This window comes from Euprymna scolopes, chromosome 18 (assembly GCF_053919585.1).
Source record: "Euprymna scolopes isolate OS-2025 chromosome 18, ASM5391958v1, whole genome shotgun sequence".
NCBI lineage: Eukaryota > Metazoa > Mollusca > Cephalopoda > Sepiida > Sepiolidae > Euprymna > Euprymna scolopes.
Genome location: NC_136499.1, coordinates 1,292,190 through 1,308,327, shown reverse-complemented (window position 1 = coordinate 1,308,327; position 16,138 = coordinate 1,292,190). Strand labels below are relative to the sequence as shown.

At 33.7% G+C, this 16,138-nt stretch overlaps 1 protein-coding gene across 1 annotated transcript in view; it reads left to right on the top strand.

The window, feature by feature from the left end:
- Positions 1-13,027: 13,027 nt before the first annotated feature.
- LOC145297481 (uncharacterized) overlaps positions 13,028-16,138 on the top strand; it is a 60,578-nt gene continuing 57,467 nt past the window's right edge. The window contains exon 1 of the mRNA XM_080143352.1: positions 13,028-13,431. Within this exon, the coding sequence (XP_079999478.1) occupies positions 13,345-13,431 (87 nt within the window). The 5' untranslated portion in view covers positions 13,028-13,344. The remainder of the gene's footprint in view (positions 13,432-16,138) is intronic.

Genomic DNA, 16,138 nt, shown 5'->3' with positions numbered 1-16,138 from the left:
TCTAAGTCATGTCGCCTCTGCACAACCGAAGCTATAACTATAATTACTTCCCCTCAAAGTAACAATATAATAAATTCTAAAAATGAACTGATCTCTTTCTGTAAACATAAGTCCAAATTTAATTATGGTAATTTTCAATTTCAAAATTACATAGTTATTACTTTTACCTTTTATATAGATATATAATTTTTTCTTCAACTTTATCGTTTTTTTTCTCCATACTTTTTAATACTTTATAATTTAAAAATCCTTTATTTTAATTATTTATTCTTTGCATGGCCGGTTTTTTATCTGCAATTTCTGCTTTATTCTTTAAACTTCCCTATCTATCTAATATATCAATCTACCCACACTTTTATATCTTGTATGTATATTTACTTATATTTTACTATATGCATTTACTTACTTTTTTCTTGCTTTTTCCTGAATTTGCAGATACCGGTCATCCTCTTCCCTTATATAATTTTTATTTTTTATTTTTTATATTTTATATTTTATTTTTTATTTTTATTTATTTATTGTTTATTTATTATTTTCTATTTATTTATTTATTTATTTTCCATTTAGTGTCTTCTAACAACTCTTGCTGACATTTTTTATGTGATGACCTGTACATTTCAATTGACCTATATTATTTTGCCCTATATATTTTTTTCGTGCTTTTTAACATTTCCTGTCTGGGTCATTTTGACATTTGTTTTTCTATTTTATATTTAATTCTATCACTATTTAATTTTTTTTCTTCTTCTCTGATCTTTCTTATTTATATTTATGTCTCGGCAGTAGAGTGAAAAGCATATCTTATTTTTCTTTTATTAATATTGTTGGAATTTTTTCCCTTTTTCCCCCTTGTACACATGTATGTGAATTATTCCATGGATTTCTGCCTTTAGATTATTTTGGATCATCTTCCAATTACGGGATTTCCTTGGATTTTACTTGTGCAAATGGAAATTCAATTAATTTTCTTGAAGTTATATATTTGGATTTTACCGTCACTGGATTATTTATCTTCTTCCACCAGACTATCCATTCACGTGTAATCACCTTTTTCTTCACCATATTCCCTCTGCTTCACTTTTTTGTTATCAAGTAAAATCTTTGACTTACTTGTTGTTTCATCAAATACTTTTGCATGCAAAATCCGTTCCTGCATTTTGCTAATTCCTATCCTCTGATGAGAAGGAAAGTATTTCTTCGAAACTCCGCGGATTAAGGACTATCCACTCATCTAGGGTTTCCTTTTCAGATTAAATATGTTCTTAACTCTTTTTCAAAGTGTTTTTTAACATGTTTTATTAACTGTTTGCTCGTGTATATATATATATATATATATATGCATATATATATGTATATATATATGTATATATATATGTATAGAGAGAGAGAAAGAAAGAGAGAGAGATAGGAGAAAGAAAATTAAAACTGTAAGTCGAATTTTACAATAAAAATTTATTGCTCAAAAAACAATTTACAAAGTCCTTATTCAGCGGAGTTTCAAAGATATATATATATATATATATATATATATATATATATATATATATATATATATATATATATATATATATATATATACCGTTTATACGACTCATGACGTTCACACAACTAACTTATCCAAAATCAACACAGATGATTTGTATATGGTGGAGAAGACATCGTGTTTAAGCCGCCACACGTTTTAAAACCATTGGAAAGTTCTTCAAATGATCGTAAAAGTGTATATATATAATAAAAACAAATAAAAAAAATTAAAGTAAAATAAATAAAATAATGAAAAAAATTATAAAACGTATTAAATGGAATAACAAAAACTTTTTTTTTTTAATACAATATTTCCAAAGTACATGAGAATGGGTGAATAATCAACAATAAAGCAAGGGAAAGATAATCTTCTCTCAAAAAGTGACACTCACAATATATATATATATATATATATATATATATATATATATATATATATATATATATATATACCGTTTATACGACGCATGACGTTCACACAACTAACTTTTTTTTTATTGCAATCCAAAATACACACAGATGATTTGTTTATGCTGGAGAAAATATCGTGTCGAAGTAGCCACACGTTTTGAAACCATTGCTAAATTGATTTGGTGCAAATGATTGCCGGAGACAATAGACCTCTTTGAAGTATTTCAAAGGTTTAAAAGGCACATCTTCTCATTAGAAACTTTAATATTACGTTTGACTTGAATTTATTCTATTGCCACTAAATGCCAATTTCTTTTTAATGTCATTTTTTTTTAAATGTCAATTTCCTTTTAAAAAAGCTGTAAGCTTAATATATTTCTAACAATTTTCTATAATTAAAATCATGTTATAGATTTTAATTAAATAAGAATTATGATTCTGGAAACAAAGTTTAATATCATAATAATCTATATATCTATAAAAGTAAAAAAATGTGTGTGAGGTAAATTCTCAACCTATATACTCAACGATTTTTATCTGCAGACTTGAAATTTAGTATATTGGAAGTTCAGACATGCGAACACCTTTTTAACTTGTTTTCCGAAAAAAGGCTGCTAAGGGTCAAAATCGAAAAATGAATACGTGGGGTTCATCGGATTTTTACCTGTTTGTCAATTGTTTTACAAATGCGCTTGCGTAGATCGTTCACGTGCCAGATTTTTTATGTTAAGAATAAGTAGGTTTGAAAACACTTTTTAAAAAAACGTGCCAAGCTGATCTGATGGTCATCGTACTTGATTCACTGTCTTTACGTTTTAATTTCGATCTCAGTTCGAGTATTTTTTTTTACTTACAAGAAGTGAGCTGTTCAGAAAATGCATAAAACTCGCATGCACATGCCTCAGTTTTTGCTTTTTACTTTATTTTTTTTAAAAGGAATTTAATGTTACGTTTAACACCTACGGTATTTCTCCTTATGATAAATAAGAATTTTGCATTAATTAAAATATAGAATTTATGTGTATTTTATCACCGGGCAACGCCAGGCGTCCTGCTAATCTATATATCTATAAAAGTGAGAATGTGTAGTGACACTTGTAAACTTATACACTCAACGAATATTTAATCTACAGAGTTAAAATTTTTAATATGTCTTTATCATGATAAAACGTTAAAATTGAAAATGTGTACATCGGAGTCATACGATGTTTGTTAACTATGTAACGAATGCGCATGCGTGAACGGTTCACAGGAGAGATTTCATATGTTAAGTATAAGTAAGTTTATAAACACTTTTTAAAGAACGTATCATGCTAGTCATAAGGTTATCGTACTTCGCCTACTATATTTAGTTTCTGGTTACGATCTCAGCTCGAGCATTTTTTTTTTTAGTAACAAGAAGTGGATTGCTTAGGAAAAGCATATTACTCGCTTGTACATATCTCAGTTTATGCATGAATTAAAATATAATATTATGCGTATTTTACGACCGGGCAACGCCGGGAGGCCTGTCAGTATATCTACAAAAGCGAGAATGTGTGACACTTCTCAACCTATATACGGAACGACTTTTAGATCTAGACTTGAAATTTTGTATATAGGGTATTCAGACATGTGAAACATTTTTTTAATCGGTTTTCATCCGGAAATAAAGAGCTGCTAATAGGTCAAAAGTTTAAAATTGTTTTTTATGGAGTCATCCGATTTTTATATGTTTGTCAACTTTTTCACGAGGTTTGAAAACACTTTTTATGGTTTGTATCAAGCTAGTCTAATGGTTATTGTACTTGATTAACTGCCTTTAGTGTTTCGATCTCAACTCAAGTATTTTTTTTTTTACTTACAGGAAGTGAACTGTTCAGAAAAAGCATAATGCACATGTCTAAGTTTCGTTCTGATTTTTAACTTTATTTTTTAAGAAATTTAACGTCACGTTTAATACTGGGCAACACCGAGTACATCTTTCAGTGTATCTACCTCTTTATCTATCTGTCTATCTATCTGTCTATCTTTCTATCTATCTCTCTCTCTCTCTCTCTCTCTATATATATATATATATATATATATATATATATATATATATATATATATATATAAGTTTGCAAACATGTTTGAAAGTTTGTATGAAGCTGGTCCGAACTTTACCATTCTTGACTCACTGTTTTTAGGTTTTGGTTTTTGATCTCAGCTCAAGTATTTTTTTTTTTTTTTACTTACAAAAAGTGAACTGTTTAGAAAACAAAACATGATACTCGCATGCACATGTCTAAGTTTCTGTATGAGTTATTATTTTTTTAAATTCCATTTTCATCCCAAACAAGGCACAGTGTCACTTTGATGTAGGGGGATGCTATCAGGGGCATAAATTGCAGGGATACAATGTAAGGAGTACAGCAGCGAGATTTCTGTTCACATTACACTTGAACTTCTGCATGTCAGTACAGTTGGGGAAGCAGGAATATGGAAGGGATTTCCAAAGTCTAGCAGTTTGGGGCAATAAACTATTAGAGTAGGATGCTTTCTTACATCTAAAAATCTCTGCTGTGTAGGGGTGAGACTTTGCTGCTTGTCGGGCTTGTCGGGGATATTTATGTCGAGGGGGTACAAGGGCTTGTAGTTCGTCGGGGGATCCACCACTAAAATTCTTGTAAAGCAGGCAGAGAGATGCAACATTTCGTCGATGAGACAGAGTTGAAGCTTAAATAACAGTTCAGGACTTATCAGGTTGGCGACTCTCTTTTGAACTTTGTCCAAGAGTGAGAAACTAGTAACGGATGCTCCAGTCAAAATGTGACAACAATACTCCAAACACAGGCGAATGATGGCCTTGTAGAGGTACAGGATGCTTTCAGACGTATGTAACTTTCTAGCGTATTATGCATATTTTACGACCGGGCAACACCGGGCGGCCTGCTAGACTTTCGGTTTTGGTTTCGATCTCAGATCGAGTATTTTTATTTTTAATTTCGGGAAGTGAACGGTTTAAAAATATTTATATAATACTCGCATGTACGTGTTTCGGTTGCTGTCTTTTTTTTTTACGGAATTTTACGTTACGTTTAATACCTACGGTATTTTAGTTTATATTAAATAAAAGTTCTGCATTAATTAAAATATAGTATTATACGTATTTTACGACCGGGCAAAACTGTGTATATCTTCTAGTATATCTATAAAAGTAAGAATGTGTCTGTGAGGTTACTTCTCAATCTATATACTCAACGAATTTTCGATCTCCAGATTTGGAATTGTATATATAGGGTATTCGGACACGTGGGAAATGTTTTAATCCGTTTTCGTCCGAAAAAAGGGCTACTAAGAGGTCAAACTTGAAAAACTGGTAGATGGAGGCCGTAGGATTTTTATTCTTGTTAACTGTTTCACAACTGCGCATGCGTTATTGTTCACATTATGTTACGAAAAAAAGTTTTGAAAACACGTGTTCAGTTGGGCTATAGTGCTTGATATGCTTTTTTTTTGTTTTAGTTTCGATATCAGCTCGAGTATTTATTTTTTTACTTACAAGAAGTGAAATATTGAGCAAAAACTTAATACTCACACGTCTCAGTTTATTGTAGGTTTTTACGTCATATTTTTCAAGGAACGTAACGTTATATTGAATATCGGGCACATCTTCTAGTTTATATATATATATATATATATATATATATATATATATATATATATATATATATATATATAAAGTGAGTATATGTGGGTTTGTGAGAACACTCCTCAACCTATATACTCCACGATTTTTTATCTACAGACTTTAAATTTGGTATATAGAGTATTCAGACATGTGAAAAACTTTGTAATCCGTTTTCATCCGGTATAAATAGGTGCTAAGGGGTTAAAATTGAAAAATTGGTATGTGGGAGGTCACAAGATTTTTATCTGCGTCCAACTGTTTCACGACTGCGCATGCGCGGTCATGAAATATAACAGTTTCCTCATGTTAAGTATGAGTTGGTTTGAAAACACTATTTAAAAGTTATGTCTAGCTGGTGTTATGGATATTGTCATCGATTCTTACTTTTAAGGTTTTAATCTCAATCTGAGCTCAAGTATTTTTTCTTACAAGAAGAGAACTGTTAAAAAAATCATCGCATGCACATGTCTCAGTTTATTTCCGTTTTCTTCTTTTACTTAAGATTTTTTTTAAAGAAATTTAACTTTACCTTCCGTATTTCTGTTTTTAATCAATAAGAATTCTGCATTAATTAAAATATTACATTTATGCGTATTTTACGATCGGGCAACACCTGGCGGCCTGCTAGTAAATCTACAAGAATGAGAATGCGTGTATGCGAGGACAATTCTTAGCCTATATACTCAACGAATTTTATCTCTACAAACTTTAGCTTTAGTATATAGGGTATTCAGACATGAGAAACTTTTTAAGCGGTTTTCATCTGGAAAAATGTTTCTAAGGAGTCAAGATTAAAAAATTGATACGTGAGGATTATCGGATTTTTAACTGTTTCTCAACTGTTTCATGGATATTCACAGACAGATGTAAATAATAACTAGTTTTGAAAACAATTTTTAAAGATCGTGTTAAGTTTGCTTAATGGTTATCGTATTTGACTCACAAGATTTGTAAACGTTTTTTTTCATTTTTTTATTTCCATACTTTGTGGACCAGACGCGAACGCAGACCCCACAATTTTAATGACCCACCATTCTGCAGGATCAAACATACCCATTCCTGTGTCTCGATACATCTTCTATCATTATATGTAATCAGTTTTTTAAAATAGTCAACTATATAGAAGCCTATTCGTGACCACACACACACACACACACACACACACACACACACACACACACACACACACACACAGAGCTTTATATTATATATACATATATAGAGAGAGATAGATAGATAGATAGATAGATAGATAGATATCTGTTATCAATAGTCGAAGCTTATAAATTTAAGCTCAATAGATGTTAACTTCAGAGACGTTATAACAAGCAATATAGAATTAAATTCTAGTAATTATGTCATTATTGACTTTTAAAATGATCCAGGTTTAAATAATAAAGTGTTTCGTTGTCAGGCAGCCAAAATTCAATCAAGCTGGATATTTTTCCCCAGAATTTTATATTTATGTTGTGGGGGAATCACTCTCCAAATGGACTGTTCTATTTATTATATTAAATTAAACACCAGAGCGACCCTCGCCTGCTCGGTGTCGTCTACTACTCTTTTCAGTTGTAACCTTTTTACGTTGTTGTTCCAGTAATACATTGTTTAAACTCTATTCTGTTGTTCTGTTTTCTTTGTGGTTTATTGCAAGCCATAACACTGGCGATATTGGATTCGGAGAACGTACTCACGTTTAAAAACAGTGTTAAAAAAAACTAAACACTGACGACATTGGATTCAAGGAGTATACTCAAATCGAAACCAGTAACGACATTGAAAAAAAATACTCGCGTTGAAATAGTATTCTAAAAATACTAACGATGTCGGACTCAAATGTTATCAAGCCTAAGGAAGTGTCTAACATAACATTTGCAACTGAAAGGTTCACGGTAACTAAGAAAACCCCCAAAAACGCAGATCATTACGGAAAAAAAGAGTTGAAAAGAAAAAAGTTCGTCACGACTTTCAAGGATAGCGCTGTACTTTTGCAAAAAGAAAAAGGTTCGTCGCGACTTAGAAAGGTAAATTTTTATACTTTTGGGAAAAAGAATTAGTCACTTGTGGTTTTTGCTGCTAAAATCGGGTGTTTTTTTCTTCTCTGGAGAAAAATATATACTTGATTTTGTTTTCTTTAGACAATGAACTTTTTATATATTTATGTTTTTCTGTTCGTTTTATTGTCTGGAGGAAGAAATAAGAAAGAATAAAACGGTTTTGTAAAATTCAGCGAATGTTTTGAAATTGCTAATGCTGACAAAGCAAAATGGACGAATTGAAAGTAACGTTGGAACATTTGACCAAGTTGCATATCGATGCCGACAAGCGTTAGGCCCGATTCGAGGAACAGCAAAAAGAATTGCAAAAACAGTTAGCGGAATGTCAAATACGAACCGAGGAACAGCAAAAAGAAGTTCAAAAATAGTTAGGCGAATGTCAATTAGAAGTTCAAAAACAGTTAAGCAAACGTCAATTACGAACAGAGGAATTGTTAAGAATAATGCGAACACGGAGCGCAATTCATCATTTTCTCAGAATACAATATGGACCGCGATAAACAATTTTAAATACAATGGAGAGGAAAATCATTTGCAGCGTATTTTCGGCGCTATGAAGATTTTTTAAATATTGACTTCAGCAACTGGTCTGATCAAAAGAAAACCAGACTTCTATTACGAAAATTGGAAACAGCTGAGCATGATAAATTCGTGGATTACATTTTGCATCGGAAAACAGCAGATTTATCATTCAATGAGACGGTAAATTTGTTAACAGAACTTTTCTTGCCGAAAACGTCTCTTTTCCATAAGCGTTGGAGATGTTTGAATGTGGTAAAAGACGATAATGACGATTTTGCCACCTACGCAGCTGTAGTGAACAAACACTGTGATGACTTTAAGTTGTCTGAACTAACAGCAGACAATTTTAAATATCTTGTGTTTGCGCAAGGGTTAATCTCAGGAAAAGAGGCGGCAATCAGGAGCAGGGTCCTTACAAAATTAGAAAATGAACCGAACTTAACACTTCAAAAATTGATTGAGGATTGTCAAAAAGTAAAAATTATAATAAAAGATGCAATAAATATCAAAGCAGGCATTGCGAATATAAAAAAGTAACTAAGAAAAAACCGTCGAAACGGCACACAGACACTAACCACCGAAACTCAGAAAAACTAAATGCACCGAGCGCTTGTTTCAGATGTGGGGAAATACATTGGGTAAGGGATTGCCCATTTTTAACAAAAAGATGCCATTTATGCAATAAGATCGGTCATAAAAGTTCGCACCGTAGGAAAACTCAGAATAGAAGCCGTGTACGTCAAACCAGAACTAAGGACGTCGTAGATGAAAATCTATGCAAATATGTAACGGTTAACATTTTCGGCAAGGCTATTAAATTCCAATTAGACAGTGGATCGGATCTTTCAATAATAAATCTCAAAACGTGGAAAATATTATGAAAGCCGACTATGTTAAAAACTAACAGAACGGCGACGATCGTTAATCGTACAAAAATTCATTTTGAGGGTGAATTAATTACAAACGTCACGTTACGGGGGAAAACAAAAAAAAACTAAGATTGCATGTGCTAAAAGATAGTGAGAACCTGTTCGGTTATGACAGCATGGAGGAGTTATCGTCTCTGGGATCTTCCTATATCCACATTCTGCAAGAAATAGATACCCACCCAGCAGAATCGGAGAAACTTATAACTTGTTTTAAAAAAGAATTTACAAACGTATTTACTCCTAGTCTGGGAAGATGTACAAAAATGGCCGCAGATTTTAAGTTGAAACACGGCACACAACCGGTGTTTAAAAAGAAACGTAATATCCCGTTCGCTTCTCTGAATAAAATAAACCAGGAACTAGACAAATTAGAAAGCATCAGTATACTGGCTAAAATTGAATATAGTGAGTGGGCTGCTCCGGCAGTTTACGTAAAGAAAAGATCTGGGGAAATTCGCGTTTGCGCTGACTTCGCGACTGGACTTAACAGATCCTTAGAATATTTTCACTATCCATTACCTAGCCCAGAAGAAGTGTTCACGAAATTAAATGGCGGCAATTTTTTTTCTAAGATCTCCCTAAGCGAAGCTTACCTACAGATTCCTAAGCGCTAACCTCCTCTGTATTAACACTCATCGAAGTTTGTACAGATACGAAAGACTTGCGTTTGGTATCAAGGTGGCACTCGCAATATTCCAGCAAGTAATGGATACTATGCTGTCCGGCTTGGACACCGTAATCACATATCTTGATGACATTATTATAGCGAGCAAAAGAAGGGAGGAACATAAAAAACATATCAGACAAGTATTCAGTAGAATACAAGATTATGGATTTAAGATCAAAGTAGATAAATGCGAGTTCTTTTAACAAACAATTAAATACCTGGGTCAAATAATCGATAAAGTTGGCAGACACCCAGACCCAGATAGGGTGACAGCTATTAAAGAAATTACGGCACCAGTAAACATAACTCAGTTGCAGAGTTTTTTAGGTTTGGCAAATTATTACCAGGGGTTCATCCCAAATATGCACAAATTACGCGCACCACTTAATGAATTGTTGAAAAAGGATAAGGCTTGGGAGTGGACAGAAGATTGCCAGACATCATTCCAAGAAATAAAAAGAATCCTGACTTCCAAACCATTCCTAGCGCATTTCAACCCGCAGTTGGACATAATAGTAGCTAGCGACGCTAGTCAATATGGCGTCGGGCGTGTATGCTACATCGAATGCCGGATGGCTCGAAACAGCCTATTGCTTTCGCATCATGGACTCTCTTCGAAGCGGAAAAGAATTATTCTCAGATCGAGAAAGAGGCCATAGGAATTATATTTGCAGTTTCAAATTCTTGTACAGAAGGCATTTTTTCTACAAACCGACCATAAGCCCTTGATATCCATTTTGGGGTCACAAAAGGACTTCCAACATTCACTGCGAACAGACTATTAAGATGGGGAACTATTCTGCTGAACTATAATTTTACAATTCAATTTCTCCCCTCAAAACAACTAGTCCATGCAGACGGTCTATCGAGACTGACTCCTTCCAAAATGGAACCTCTTTAAGATTCAGTAATCGCGGCACTACGTATTAATAGTGATATAAAAACCATTATAAACAATATTATCCGCGAACTGCCAGTCACATTTCATGAAATTAAGTCAGAATCCCTAAATGACAATTTCATTCAAACCCCGAAGCAGAAATTAGCACTGGGTGTCACCAGTTCAGACATTTTTTCTGGTTGCGACGAAATACTGTTATACGGTGAAATGGTTGTTATCCCCCAAGCCCTTCAAAAAAGAATTCTCAAGGATTTTCTCATGGGGCTCCCAGGAATAAACAGAATGAAAAGCCTAATGAGAAGTTTTGTTTATTGGCCAGCTATGGACCAAGATATTAACGACATGGTGAACAGATGCAAAGGCTGTGCTTTGGTTGCAAAAGCACCACCGATAACGTATAAACCTTAGCCTGAGGTGGACAACCATCGTCGAGGATATACATCGATTATGTGGGACCTGTGGAGGAGTTTTACTACCTGATAGTATTTGACTCTTATTCTAAATGGCCAGAGGTACTAAGATGCAAAAAACCGACCACGGCAACAACGACAAATTTTTTATTGGAATTGTTTGCTCGGTTTGGGGTTGTAGACTGTTTGGTTAGCGATAACACTACACAGTTCACCTCGACAGAGTTCAGAGGATATTGCGAGACGTATCAAGTCAAGCATATTACGACACCCCAGTATCACGCCAGAAGCAACGGCCAGGCCGAACGCTTCGTCGATACGCTTAAAAGGGCATTAAAAAAGGCGTCCGGTACACCGACAGAAAAGGTCCTTCAGCAATTTCTTCAGGTTTACAGAATAACGAGAAATCATAACAAACCAGATGCGGGATTCCCAGCAGAAATCATGTTTGGACGGAAAATAAAATCCATATCTGATAAACTGCTACCCAAACACATAGTACACAACAGAACGTCTACAATGCCAACGAAATGGTTTAACAGCGGAAATAACGTGTATTTTAGACATTTTAGAAATAACGTTTCTTTTGTGGAACAGGACAAAATCTTACGAACAATCGGCCATGTTACATACATCATTTAAGGCTCAGAGTTCCAACATAAGAGGTACCTGAACCAAATCAGGAAACGCTTCTACGAGGATCAAGAAGAACCGCCGCAGGACGACAGTGAGGCGATTGAAACTGTGTATGACTGTTTTGCCATAGACCCGCCAAAAGGGATGTCAGAACCGAGACGCTACGGCAGAAAGAGGAAGCGCACATACCCCTTGGTGGTCTGCCCCAAAAGGAAGAAATACTGTTTTTCACAACCGCAGAAATTAGTGTTGTGGGGGAATCACCCTCCAAATGGACTGTTCTATCCATTATGTAAACCATAGACCTTTTGATCCCAGGTGTGGATTAAACACCAGAGCGACCTTCGCCTGCTCGGTGACGTTTACTACTCTTTTCAGTTGTAAACTTTTTACGTTGTTGTTCCAGCAATACATTGTTTAAACTGTTTTCTTTGTGGCTTATTGCAAGCCATAACAATTTATGACGCACATATTTTGTATACGACTGCGTTATAACCTAGAAAAGCATATCCCGAAGATCCTACCATTCAGACACGAACACACATGCGCGCATACGTATATATATAAATATATATATATGTGTGTGTGTGTGTGTGTGTGTGTGTGTGTGTGTGTGTGTGTGTGTGTGTCTGTGTGTGTGTGTGTCTGTGTGTGTGTGTTTGTTTAACTTCATGGCCTGTACGAATAATCAATAAAAAGTTAGATTCCAGTAACCGTTTTTAACCGAAAAATCAGAACAAACATTAAACTACAGACATTTCAAAAGAACGAAAACGAAATAAAACGAAAGCAGAAATAAAATACAAAAGATTAAATATATACAGAACAGTGAGAAATAAAAAAATTGAATTGAAGGATTATTAAAAACAAAAAAAAAACAGAATGAAAGAAAAGTGAGAAAATAGAAATTGAATAAAAAGGAAAGAAGAAACGAAATATAAATTCTACACAAATAGAAATATAAAGGTAAAACCAGAGAAGAAAGAAAACAATAAACTAACGGATGACTGAATAAAAAGAAAGGGAAAACAAATAAGAAAAAAAGAGTAAATACAAAAGGAAAATAAGAAATAATAAACTAAACGAAGGAATTAGTTCTGTTTTTCTTTGTTGTTATTTTTATGTCCGCACTTTATTTAGTGTCAGATTGACCTCACCTAACACATTTGGGGTCAAATACAATTGATTCAGGGGCGGAAGGAGAAAACACTTTAAGAAAAAATATAAATACATACATACATATATATATATATATATATATATATATATATATATATATATATATATATATATAGTGTGTGTGTGTGAGAGAGAGAGAGAGAGAGAGGGAGGGAGAGAGAAAGAAGGAGAGAGCCGGTTGTTTCGGGTTCCGCTGTTTCTTAATCTCATTTGAATTGCAAGTCTTGAAAGAAAAGCAGGAATTCGCAAAGACACAAACGACAAATTAGTGTCATAAAACTGTAGCCAAAATACTGTCTCCCATCACTAAAAAAAAAAGAAAAAAGGAAACTACAAAGTTGGCAAGAGCATAAAAAGCAACAAAACTAAAAAAATCAGAGGAGAATTAAAATATACTAAAAAAAAAGGAGAAATATTTGAAACCTATGAAAACAACCCATTTAAAGCAACTGTGCTATGATGGCTTCTATCAATTATGCTTTTTTCTGCCTCATTTTCCAGTTGGTACTTTGTGAGTCACGATATTTCCCTTCTTTCGAAAAGGTAAGATTTAAATCTATTTTCGATTCAATTTAACTTTTACACAGTATGTTCATATTAAAATTTATTTCGGACTTTATATATCTCACCGTTTTATTTATTTATTTATTTCGCTGACGCTAGTGGTTCCATAGACAATACCATAAAATAAGCAGTTTATTTAGTCCACGCGTTCAGGAATAATTCGCATATGTGGAACACATTATGACAGGTATGCATCCCTGCAGGCTACAACACAATAATCCTCAACTTAAACGTCAATAAATACTTGTCATAATCCCATTTAGTAATTTATAAAATTTCGTTCCTTTTATTCTTTTTTTCAATCTTCTCAGAGTATTCTTCTTCATTCAACTAGCAATCCATCTGTCGCATTAACCCTATTCTTGTTTGGCTTGTAACTTCGCGTGATTTCATGTTTTCATATAGTGGCACATGTTAAAAAAGAATGGAAAAAAACAACTGGGACTCATTTTTTCACTTCCTACTTTTATTTCTTCATTCTCAATCCCGTCGATTAAATTAACCTTTTGTGTGATGTATTTACCACATAAATAAGGATACCAACAACAATAAGAACGATATGAACCAGCGTAATCAATAATATGCATTCATTCATAAACTGAATCCCACAGTTCTAAATTGCACATCTAATTTCATGATGAAAAATAATAGGTTCGAACATAATCTTGTATATTGGGAAGAATGTTTGGTAATGAGACAAAAGACGAGGATTTAAGTGCTTTAATATTGGGAACGTAGTGTCATCCTCAACTACATCTGTTCGCTGTTGTAGCTAATGAAAATGGAGCCTTCGGTCCGCTCTTGACTATTTTTTGTTTCATTTTGTTTTTCATTTAATTATATATTTATAATCTAATGAATGAATTATTATTTTTATTAAATTTAGTCGTCGATAGGCAGACGTTTGAAGGTCAGCGCATCAACCTTGACGTGCCTCAAAAATTCAACACTGAACCCAACTCTCTTCTTTATCTTCATCAATGATCTTCCAAATCATATTCTTAGTTCATTCGTCGACATATACGCAGAGGACACTACTATCTATGGCAACAACGATCAAGATATATCTAAGTCTCTACCCCCCGACCTTGAGTATGTAGTACAATGTGGAAAAAGGTGGATGGTTAATTTTAATGCATTCAAAACAAAGATTCTACCTTTTCACCATAAACGCTCTGATCCTCACTTGACCCAAATTGATATGAATGACTTTCGTCTCAAAGAAGCTCCCTGTTTTAACAAGCTTCTGGATTTCACCTTCGATCCTTAACTGACATGAAAAACACACACAAATCTATTACCAAGGTTCCTGGAAAAATTTTTGTATTATTTTACTGCCCCAGAAGTGATCTCAGTCCTGACACAATCTTCTAACTGTATAAGAGCCAGAGTAAATGGAGTACTGTTGCATTCAGAAACGGCATTCAGAACCGGTTTTGAAACTGGCAGGGCGATGCCTTTTTCTCTCCATTGCAACCTCTTTCTACAGAAGAGACCTTGCGAATCTGTTTCGTTACTTTCATAGAAAGTGCCCATTTGAGCTTCAATCTATGTTCATCTTTTGTTAAACTTCCATAAAAACAGTCGTCTAGCTACAGCCACTATCAACAATTTCCCCCATTCTCTATCTATGCTTAAATCTAAACGCAACTTCCATGAGCAAAGCTTATTTCCTAGAACTTCCCGCATGTGGAACTCTGTTCCGTTGCCCTGCTTTCCAGCTAATTACAATATGCCATCTTCAAGTCCAATGTAAATAAGTTCTTGTTGAGCCTCCCCTTAAAACAATTAAATCATGCCAAATTTCTACTATTAACGATTATTACACTGTTGTCCCGTGGATCATTGACCCATTAACCCTTATCTTCGAATAGCTTTCGAGCCTAGATAAGTAGTGACTCCCTTGTAAAAAATGTATATAGTTTTATTTTAGCTTCCATTTAAAAAAAAATGAAATGATTTAATTGGGAGATTTTTTATTATTTGGATTATTCGGGCTACTTTTCTCATCTTGTGTGTTATTTGTGCAAACGTTTCGGCCAATATAACTTCTTATTTTCAGGTGTTCTTCGTCAAATACATAAATATTTCTGTCGAACTCGGAAATCACTACGGAATTTTTAACAGAACCCTTTATTTAATTAATGGGAGTAGCATACTCATGTTCCGTCAGCCATGACCAGCTAGAAATCTTAAATAATTTGCTATTGCATTTTAAGTGTCGACCACACTATAGATTGAACCTTAAAAGTCTAAAAAAAAAAAAGTGTCACTTAGAACAGAATTTTACTTATTACTTTAAGTGTACGCCATGTGTGTTGCCAATAGTCCAAATAATACAAATTATCAACCTTAACCGAAAAATCAAAAGCATAATTGTAAGATTTTTTTAAAAGTTGTGCTTAATTTTATCGAAAACTAGCAGACCGCATGGTGTTGTCCGGTCATAAAATACGCATAAATATTATATTTTAATTCACACAGAACCTGAGACATGTGCATGTGAGTATTATTTTTTTCGAAACTGTTCACTTCTTGTGACAATCTCAATCAACTGTTCACTTCTTGTAAGTAAAAAATACTCAAACTTAGATCGAAACCAAAACCAGTGAATCAAGCACAATTACCATAATGTCAGCTGGACACGAACTTTAGAATTGTTTTCGAACCTACTTATTTTTAAGGA